Source organism: Aricia agestis, chromosome 1 (genome assembly GCF_905147365.1).
Source record: "Aricia agestis chromosome 1, ilAriAges1.1, whole genome shotgun sequence".
In the NCBI taxonomy this organism is placed as follows: Eukaryota; Metazoa; Arthropoda; class Insecta; order Lepidoptera; family Lycaenidae; genus Aricia; species Aricia agestis.
This window is the reverse complement of record NC_056406.1, coordinates 13,359,768-13,369,583: the sequence shown is the minus strand read 5'-3', so window position 1 is coordinate 13,369,583 and position 9,816 is coordinate 13,359,768. Positions and strand designations below refer to the sequence as shown.

At 38.9% G+C, this 9,816-nt stretch overlaps 1 protein-coding gene across 3 annotated transcripts in view; it reads left to right on the top strand.

The window, feature by feature from the left end:
* Nucleotides 1–1,175: 1,175 nt before the first annotated feature.
* LOC121736765 (protein-glucosylgalactosylhydroxylysine glucosidase-like) overlaps nucleotides 1,176–9,816 on the top strand; it is a 40,912-nt gene continuing 32,271 nt past the window's right edge. The window contains exons 1-13 of one of the 3 annotated variants that reach the window (XM_042128177.1): nucleotides 1,176–1,492; nucleotides 1,933–2,264; nucleotides 2,506–2,808; nucleotides 2,883–2,983; nucleotides 3,113–3,248; nucleotides 3,336–3,483; nucleotides 3,894–4,041; nucleotides 4,296–4,386; nucleotides 4,785–4,872; nucleotides 5,630–5,827; nucleotides 6,336–6,504; nucleotides 7,812–7,983; nucleotides 8,624–8,764. In XM_042128177.1, coding sequence (XP_041984111.1) covers nucleotides 1,317–1,492; nucleotides 1,933–2,264; nucleotides 2,506–2,808; nucleotides 2,883–2,983; nucleotides 3,113–3,248; nucleotides 3,336–3,483; nucleotides 3,894–4,041; nucleotides 4,296–4,386; nucleotides 4,785–4,872; nucleotides 5,630–5,827; nucleotides 6,336–6,504; nucleotides 7,812–7,983; nucleotides 8,624–8,764 — 2,203 coding nt within the window. In that variant the 5' untranslated portion in view covers nucleotides 1,176–1,316. The remainder of the gene's footprint in view (nucleotides 1,493–1,932; nucleotides 2,265–2,505; nucleotides 2,809–2,882; nucleotides 2,984–3,112; nucleotides 3,249–3,335; nucleotides 3,484–3,893; nucleotides 4,042–4,295; nucleotides 4,387–4,784; nucleotides 4,873–5,629; nucleotides 5,828–6,335; nucleotides 6,505–7,811; nucleotides 7,984–8,623; nucleotides 8,765–9,816) is intronic. The other 2 variants (XM_042128344.1, XM_042128257.1) reach the window with 2 other exon arrangements.

Here is a 9,816-nt window from a genome sequence, read left to right as displayed (position 1 = left end):
TATCTTTAAAGATAAAGTTTGTATGTTTTCTAGGGCCTTAAGAGGGTTTTTTTATGGAAATTGGGGCCGTCTATGGGCCGTCTATATGATAGAAAGGTGGTGTTTACGATTACCATTACTTATAAGTAGCTTTTTGTCTTTTTTAGGGTTCCGTTCCCAAAGGATAAAAACGGGATTATCTATTACTGAATCTTCGTTGTCTGTCCGTCTGTTTGTCTGTTTGTCCCCAGGCTGTATCTCAAGAACCGCTATATCTAAACTTCTGAAATTTTCACAGATTGTATATATCAGATATCTGTTACCGCTACAATAAACAAAAAAATATATTCAAACCCATACAACAAACGTGATTTTATTGGCCTTTTTCGCTTTATGTCGATAATGGCAACAGGATAGGCATTTGAAATTTACACGAAATCCTCAGTTATATTATTATACGAGTATGCTTAATATCTAATAATAAAATTAGAATAAAATTAAAATTTAAAGGAAATAATAACCATTAAAAATCCCATACAAAAAACTAAAATTTTTGCTCTATAACGGTATTAAACCCTTCGTGCGCGAGTTCGACTCGCACTTGGCCGATTTTTTTTATTAAGTGAGTATATTTTTTTTATTATATATTATAATATTATTATTAATCACCTTTAACATTACTTATTACATTACAGAAGAAATTACTTCCTACGGGTCAGTTTTTTAATAAAAAAATAATTGAAAAATTATACTTGGTAATAAACTTACTGTGTTATTATTATTATTATGCATTCAAATGACTCGGTAACAAGTGTCGTTGAACTTCTTCAGGTAATTAATTCACTCATCCACGTCTGTCTTAGAAAGACTTGCTTCAAATTAGTACAATGAGGAAGTGACAATTGAATTAGCGTTTAGATATAGGGTTGACGAAGAAAGGTTATCTCTGGAACATCCTTAACCTCCTTAGTCCTTACCATCAATCTTTGAGGAGATTAAAACACCTTAAGGTCATGACCCCTTTCAAATTTTTCTATTTAAATAAAAGTTGGTGCTTTTTACATTTAGAAAGTTTTACATTTTCATTTAGTAAAACTAGTTTGATGATTAAAAAAAAACAAAAACCAGGAAACAAACACAAAGCTGCCGACCCTAGATTTCATTATCGTAATAGAACAATAAAGTGTGTCATCGCAGGTCGCATATCGCAGGGTTACACTTGCTCCGCCGGCATTGACCACAGCTAGCGTTTATCTCATTATGTGCAGTGTAAAAAAAACAATAATAATTCAAAAATAGAACGTTACTTTTTTTGTGGCCAGCAAAAGTCCGAGTGAATGTGGAACTTTTTGGTGCGAAACAAGCAGGTCGCTGCGATGCTAGCGATTTTGGTGGCGGCAGCTTTGGTTGTTATTTTTATGACAACCAAGGGGTCCAGCTACTCGGTGGTGGAGAGGGTTGCGGCTGAAACGGAAGATGTTAGCAATGAAGCGCACATATTTTCGTGTAACAAGTAAGAACTATGAAAATTCTAAGTTATATTATCGCACTCTCAAATGTTTTGGTTTTGATTTGTTTGTTCGTGAATGCAAACGTATGTTGATATTTTTAAATAAGTAAAATATCTTGGCAATAATTTTTTATATTATGCATAATGTAATATGTACCTAAGTATAGGGTAAGTATATTATGACTAGTGATTGGACAGTACCAGTTAGGTAGTTTTTAAAGCAGCCTTAATAAATATAGTGCTTTTGTGCTTTGTCCAATGACTAGTACTGTCCAATCACTAGTCATGTTCACCCTATACTCACATTTTTTATACTCTGGGCAAAGCTTGCATCCTTCTACATATTTCTTAGTTCTAAAAGGGCCCATTCACGGCAGGACTGCACGGCAGTCCTGCAGTGAATGGGCCTCACTGAATAATGCTTTCAAAATTTCTCCCGTCAGCCTCCCGTCAGATGATCATTTCATGCCTTCCATCGGAAATGGGCACGTTGCGACAAATATCTTCAGCGACACGGTGTACATGAACGGTCTCTACAACGGACGGAAGGGAGAGAGTAGGCGAGCTAGAATACCAGCCTGGGCCAACGTCAGGCTAAACTCCACACTCACTCATCTGCCGTTCAAGCCTGTATATAGCCTGGACACCAAGCAAGGAGTTTTCAAAGTGACAGTTGATAGAGACAGATCGGTGGTGACGCAGAGGATATACGCTCATCGGTATTACACAAGGGCTATTATCAATCAGATACAAATCAGACCTAAGCCGCATGCAGGTGAGAATTTAATAGTCTTAAGTAATACATATAAATTATTTATAACAGTAATTAGGTACATAATATATTTTTAAACTGGTCTTATAACTTCAAATACAAAATAATATTATATAAAATAGCAATAAAGTAAAATAAGAAATTCTTTAATATCTCCACAGGCGTTTTTCTTTGATCGGGCTTATAATTTTTTGTAGGCGTTAAAATACAGACTACAGTAATTATTTACTATTTAAAATTTTAGATCCAAATTTCATACATAAAGAAATATGGATAGCAATCAAGCTGATGCCTGGGCCCACCAGCAAAGACATTGACTTCCAAACTCCTATCCCCGAGATCATCGATGGCAGGACTGTTTGGAGAAGCTGCGGGAAGACCAGGGTGTCAGAGGACCCGGTCTATCAGCCACTACCAGTAGAAGTCTGCGCCTACTGGACGTCTGTGCCTGATCATTTAGTTGTACCGCAGCATCACTCCAGGGTCTTCACATTCATAATGACCGCTGATAAGAACCAAACGGTCGCCAGGGAGGAATTTGTTAGAGGTACGAATATTATTCAAGTATTATTTCGATTTTATAACAAATCGCAGAGTTATAATATTTAAACGCTTACATAGTATTGCAGGAGGATGGCGAAGACTTGTATGACAAGCACTTAGAAGCGTGGCAGAAACTTTACAGCCATGCTAGTATGCAAATTGAAGGAAATCTACAACTTGTAAGTAGAAAATAAAATTTATATGCGAATGTATACAATAATGTATGCCGTACGGTCTATTTAATTTAAATGACCGCAGAACCGTACCTCATTCAAACCATTAGGTAACATGGAGTATCTTACTTACAGGCAAAAATAGTAAATGGTATTTGGTACTACTTCTTGAGCTCGCTACCTTCCGAAGAATCGTTCTCCCACCAAGAGAGATACTATGGACTTAGTCCAACTGGCTTGGCTCGAGGAGGCACATTGGATGACTACGAAGGTAACATACTTGGTGTAGACTATTAGCCTGTTCCTATATGGCTAACATTTTAACTTATAGTGGTTTTCTTCTTGATTTTGATTTCAGGCCACAATTTTTGGGATACGGAAATGTGGATGTTTCCGACCATTCTCCTACTCTACCCTCGATATGGAAAGAAGCTGCTGGAGTATCGACTCGATAACGCCTACGTGGCGGCTGAACTCGCCAAGATCACAGGCAATAAGGGTTACAGGTATTGAAAAACGTATATTACTACACTAAAATTACGAATTTAGAACTAGTTTGGTACAGCATCATCAATCATCATCCACTTATTTCTTTTGTTGTTTATGCCCCTTGATAATTTAATGAGTTTGTTTGCGTCCTTTTAGAAAAAATATTGACGTTACAGTACTACTATATTACTTTTTATCTTCAAAACTGCGTAAAGCAAAAAAATATACAATCGTAGCTAAACACTAACGTAATTTACACGTAACTTTGTGGAACAAACAACAAACATTGCGTTAACAAATATGCGAGCTATGTTGAGCCAGGGTCCAGGACTAAATACAAGTTGTTAGGTGTATATAAATTAGGCCTCATGATAATGGCTGCTGTGCATAAATCGAGAGCTGCATATCATAAAGATAACACCGCCAGGTTTCCATGGGAGAGCGCGTACACGGGCGCTGAGGTGACGCAGCCGTGCTGCCCCGAAGTGGCGGAGTTCGAGCAGCACGTCACAGGAGACGTCGCCTTCGCCGCCAGACAGTACCTGGCTGCCACACGCGATGAGCACTGGCTGCAGGTATTGAATTAAGATAGTAAAGTTAATGTGATATGTGACCAAGATTATGGTCATGATGCGAACATAAGAAGAGAGTGACGTTTCAATTCCATGAGTTTTGTCAGCTACTTGCTTGCTTATTTTTAAAAGACCTTCTACGAAGAGTCTTCATCTAATGTATTTGTATTACTACTTTTCATCATTATTACTTTGCCATTGAGTTTATGTATCTTTGGAGGATACTGAGATATCAGATAATACTTAAAAAATTCCAGCACGGCGGCTGCTCCATCGTAACGAACATCGCAGAATTTTGGGCTTCACGTGCCGTCATCAATTACACAACAGGATTCTATGATATAGAAAGTAAGTATCAAAATATTATCTCCTAACTGATCTGAAACTTAGGTTGGGTTGCACATGAGGCGTGGTTAAAGTTAAAGTTATGACCACAGAATTTGACAGAAGACGTTGCTGGTCCGACAAGGCTTTATAAGAACGCGCTGATGGTAAAGGAGATCTGTCAAAATGGCGTTTTTGTATGATGACATCGTTAGTTCCTTTATTCACCACGTGCATTTAAAGCCTTGTTGAGCTCTATGGTTATGGTTAAATAATTATGGCGTCTTGATGGCGTCCATTTTTAACTTTAACCAAAGATTTGACGTTTTGCATTGTAGTTAAAGTTACAGTAATAGTTAAAGTTAGTTGGTGCAACCCACTCTAATAGTATATATTATTTACTTACATTTTCCTGTTAACAGATGTGATGGGACCCGACGAGGAGCACAGCAACGTGACCAACTCTGTGTTCACTAACGTCGTCGCTGGATATTCTCTATATTTAGCCGAGTAGGTAACTTTTACTTAAGCAGCTAAGAGCGGCATAAGTGCCTGTGTGAAAAACTAAGGCAAAATATTGTTACGAACATTGAGCATAGTCTAAAATCTAAATTATTGTGACAACGCCTGATGTTTATATAAGGCAATAAATCTTTGGCATCTGCTAACAATAAATAGAAGTATGGCTCTGGAATGGGCAGCGTCTAAAATCATACAATAATGATATAAAAATTGTACGTAATTGAGAATTGAAAGTGTCTTATCTCAAAAACTACTAAATCGATTTTGATGAAACTTGTAGTGTTTCCCTAAGTTGAACAATACTAAGTACTATCAGAGAAGTTGATTCCTGTGCAAATCGGGGACCTAAGTAGTTTGGTCGCGTTACGTCAAACCCAGCTGACAGATCACAATTAACATTGAATTGATATATTCGACCAAATAACGTTGGTCTGTCAATTGCATAGGAATCAACTTCCTCGATGGTACAAAAAAAAAAAGAATTACTCAAATCGGACTTGTAGTTCCGGAGATATGCGAACACAAACATAAAACATACATACATACATACATAGTACATATAGTACATACATACATACACATTTGAAATTTGGCACATTTGTTCAGACACTGAAATAGACTAACATAATATACAAAAACTGGTCAGTTCTGGAAATATTACATGAGTACATACGCGCGAATTGATAACCTCCTTTTTTGAAGTCAGTTAAAAATGACCTCAAAAAACAATGTAATTATGTTTCAGGTATGTAGCCTGTTTATGTAAATCCTACTACATGGCGCGGGAGCCGGAAAGGTGGGCTGACATTGCCTGGAGCCTGGCTCTGCCTTACGATCCCGTTCTGGACTACCATCCTGAGTACGAAGGCTACACCAGAGGAGAGCCTATAAAGCAGGCTGATGCTGTACTCCTTGGCTTCCCATTGCAGTATCCAATGAATGTGTAAGTGGAACACGGTTGGAATCTGTAGACCTGAGTTCATAACATCAAATCGGATATCGCATAACAGCCAAGATCACAAATAGTATTCTGAGTAGTAGATATAAAAATTCAGTCTTGGATAACAGACAGTTTGCCATCACCCAAAACAGCGCGGTATTTATATTTTTTTTATGAGTGTTTTTGTGAGTCTTTATTTCAACCGCCCTATGTACAAAATCAGCCGCTCCTTTAGGACGCTGGCGCCCCTAGGCCGCGGCGTATATGGCCTATTAATAAATCCAGGGCTGAACCTAAATCTTCAGTCAGTACCTGCTCAAAATTTAAAAAGTTTGAAAAGCAGTTTTTCTTGATACTTATTTGTATTTTTCTTCTTAACTTGCCGTGGTCTGGTTCCCGTAACACTAGTCCTTAATGCAACTTCTGGTGCTTAACAGACGGGCGTAATGTAAAGCATCCAAAGGTTATTTTACCTTCAATGTTTAACTTGACAATTTGTGTCTAACTTCAGCTCAACACGAGCCAACGACTTGGCGTACTACGAGGCAGTGACACGCGAAAGCGGTCCAGCCATGACGGACAGCATGCACGCGGTGGGCATGCTGCAGCTGGACGACGCCGTGCATGCCGAACAGCTTTTCAACAGGAGCTACATGGACAACGTCAGAGAACCGTTTAAGGTTGACTCAAAATCCTTAATAACTATGTATACCATCGAAGAAATTGATTCATAGGCAGATGACGGACCTACGTCATTTAGTCGGATTGTTATTTCAATTCAATGTTTGCTGTAATCTGTCGGCTGGGTTTACCGCGACCAAATTATAGTTGGGGAGGGGAAGAGGGGATTTCGGGAGTAGCTCGAGCGTGTCAGATTAAGCTTGCATAGGCTTCCGACATGTGTCTAGTTGTCATGGTAGAGAAATCAGATTTCTCACGTGGTGGGTGAATTTTTTTTTTAAATATTGAAATGTCGTCGGATCTGTCAGATTAAGATAGGGGATGTTTAGTATACCCCAAAGAAGCTTCCATATAAAGCACTGACGATTCAAAGGTAAGGTAAGCCTGTTTAAAATATAAAAAAATAAAGCTTCATAATATTTTCATAACTAAGCTTCGCAGATATTTTATTTTGCTCTCAACTAAATGATTTAGTCCTTGTTGTCTAAAATATATTTAAAATTTATCTAAATAAGCAATTTTCTGAATTCTGCAACCATTTTAATTTATTTTTTCAAAACTTTAAAATGGCTGCAGTTTCTGAACCCACCAATAAAATAAAAAAACGCTCTTATTTTTTATCAGCTTTACCTAATGTACAAAACCTACTAGGTCTCCTTGACGCTCGAGCCACTACAAAAATAGCACCCTCCCCTCCTCTATTACGCAGGTCTATTACGCATCTACCTATGAATCCACTTCTCTGATAGTAGGATTAATATATGCAACGGTTGCTATGAAATATTTTCAGGCGTTCATACAAAAGATAGCTTCATCCATACTACTTAATATTTTAAGTGAGGAAGTAAGACGTATATTATTGTGTCTGTCTTTTGCCTCTTCGCTCTTACATTGCGGAACAAATTTTAACGAAAGTTAGTGAGTTCCGGAAAAGGACATAATAAATTACGGTAAAGGAGTGAGCACATTAAGACGGGCCGTGCCGGGGCTCAGCGTGCTGGGGCTTATCGCAAAAATCCGCCTCCATACAACTGTGCGCGTACCTTTATAAACATGCGAAATATCAAACTAAGGTACGTAGTAGATACCTTAGCATTTTGGTCGGATTGTCGAACCTTGCACTTGCAATAATGATTTCATGACACAGCTGATTTGCTTACTTCTGTGTCACAATTCAAGCGCCACTCATCGTCATGTGCTGATGCAGCTAAATTACCACAGCTAATGACTTAAAAAGATTATCACCTACTAGCAAAACGTTAAGATAGCAATGATGTCACCTGTAGCTGACGTTTCTCGTTCATAGATTTGGAGCGAGCTCCGGAGTCCAAATGTTGGCGCCGTGAACTTCCTCACTGGCATGGGCGGTTTCCTCCAGTCTCTAGTCTTCGGGTACGCTGGCATCAGTCTAAATCTCGACACGTTGAAAATAACCAAACCTCAGCTACCGCCTGCGTCAACTAAGTTTACTATTAAAGGTTTGTAGAGAATTAGAATCCTATTCACCCTTACGTTACTTGCCAATAGTCATTAAATAAATAAATAAACGTTTATTCAACAAAAATTTGAAAATTACACAAACTACCTAGATTTAAAATAAATAAAAAAATACGACACAATACAAACAATCAAGATTTTTAAAACAATAATACAGAATACAGACAAATACAATGAAGGTAACTGGGTAAAACAAAAGCACAAAAAACAACAAATTCACAAAATAAAATAAATTGGTAGGTAGTGTAATGCTCAAACCGCCGAAATGGAATCGGTTCATTGACTGTGGGTTTCACAGCCCCTGATATTCTGTGGACCCATATTTGGACCCATACTTAGCACATTATTATAATATTTTAGCTCTAATATTCTATCAGAGAAGTTGATTTACGAATCAGGCAGGCAGATGGTAGGCAGATGGCGGACTTGTATTTCATCAGCTTATCAAGTCAATGATGGTTGTGAACTGTCGGCTGGACTTGACATAGCCGGGCTAAATCACGTATTAAGTGTCCACAATCTGTGCGAATCAATTTTTCTGATAAGACAATAAATCCTATCTAGAACCGCACCTTATGACCTAGTCGGCCATATAACTTTACTTCTACGAGTACATTACAGGTATCAAGTATTTGGGCGCAAGCTTGACCCTGGACATTGGTGATTCAGACACGACCCTGAAGGTGTCTGGTGTGGACGAGAACTGGCCCCTCATCATGGACAACGGAAAGTACAATGTCACACTGGTGCCAGGAATGACTGGTAAGACTGACACTCAAATTTTATTTACCTTAGGGCCTGTTTCACCACTTCCTGATAAGTTCCAGTATAATATCTACAACTTCATACTCTTTCTGTTAGATAAGTTGTGGATAGCCTACCGCCTAACGGGCACTTATCAGGAAGTGGTGAAACAGGCCCTTATAAGAAGAAAACTTGAAATACTTTTAGGCACTTCTCTCAGTAGAAATAACTTGAAACTATTTTGAAAGAAAGAAAAAAAAGTACAGCATTTTACTAAACTACCTAACAACAACAATTATTAATACTAACTTAGGTAACACCAAATTGGTTTAGGATTCCATTCTGTACTCTTGCGAACGGATCCGCAACACTTTGAAATGTTTTTAAATATTATTATGCCATTGTATTCTTCATTTCCGTGTTAAAGGAAATTTTTTGGCCTTAATTGATTAACACCCAAAAGTCAACCGAAAGGTAACTCAATTAATGTAGAGTACGATAGAGACTAGAGTGAGTATTATAAACTACAAAATTCTTATTTTTATATAATATTAAGTATTAAGTATATCGAATGTTACAAGTTATAACTTATGAAAATGGCTTTCCGAAGAATGCTTATTTTTTATTTTTTTTACCTACAAGAGGTCTACCCACTAAAACCCCCCCAGCCCTCCTTCATGCGCCTAGTGCGGGAGGGACCTTCTTCATGCGGCTTGAGCAGCGCACCTCACCGAGAGCCCCCCGGGCTATAGGGGAGCTGTCCATCTCGGGACCCTTGCTGTGGGCGGGATCCCCCGATCACCGCCAACGGGTCTTAGGCATCCGTCTCCATTTGGGAAGATGCGGGTGGAGCCCGCGCGCCCTTAGACTTCGGCTTTTGCCGAACCTTTTTGGACGGGGCCTTCTCTTCTCGGGGGGCCGGCTTTTTCGTAGCAGACGGACATCCGCTAACGTCCAGCACGTGCCCCCTTTCAGCCCTGCCAGCGGCCTCGCACAAGGCGCAGTTAAATTCTGCAGCCCCGCACTCCGCCGCCTTGTGCCCCGGTTTCCCGCACCGGAAACAAGTCCGG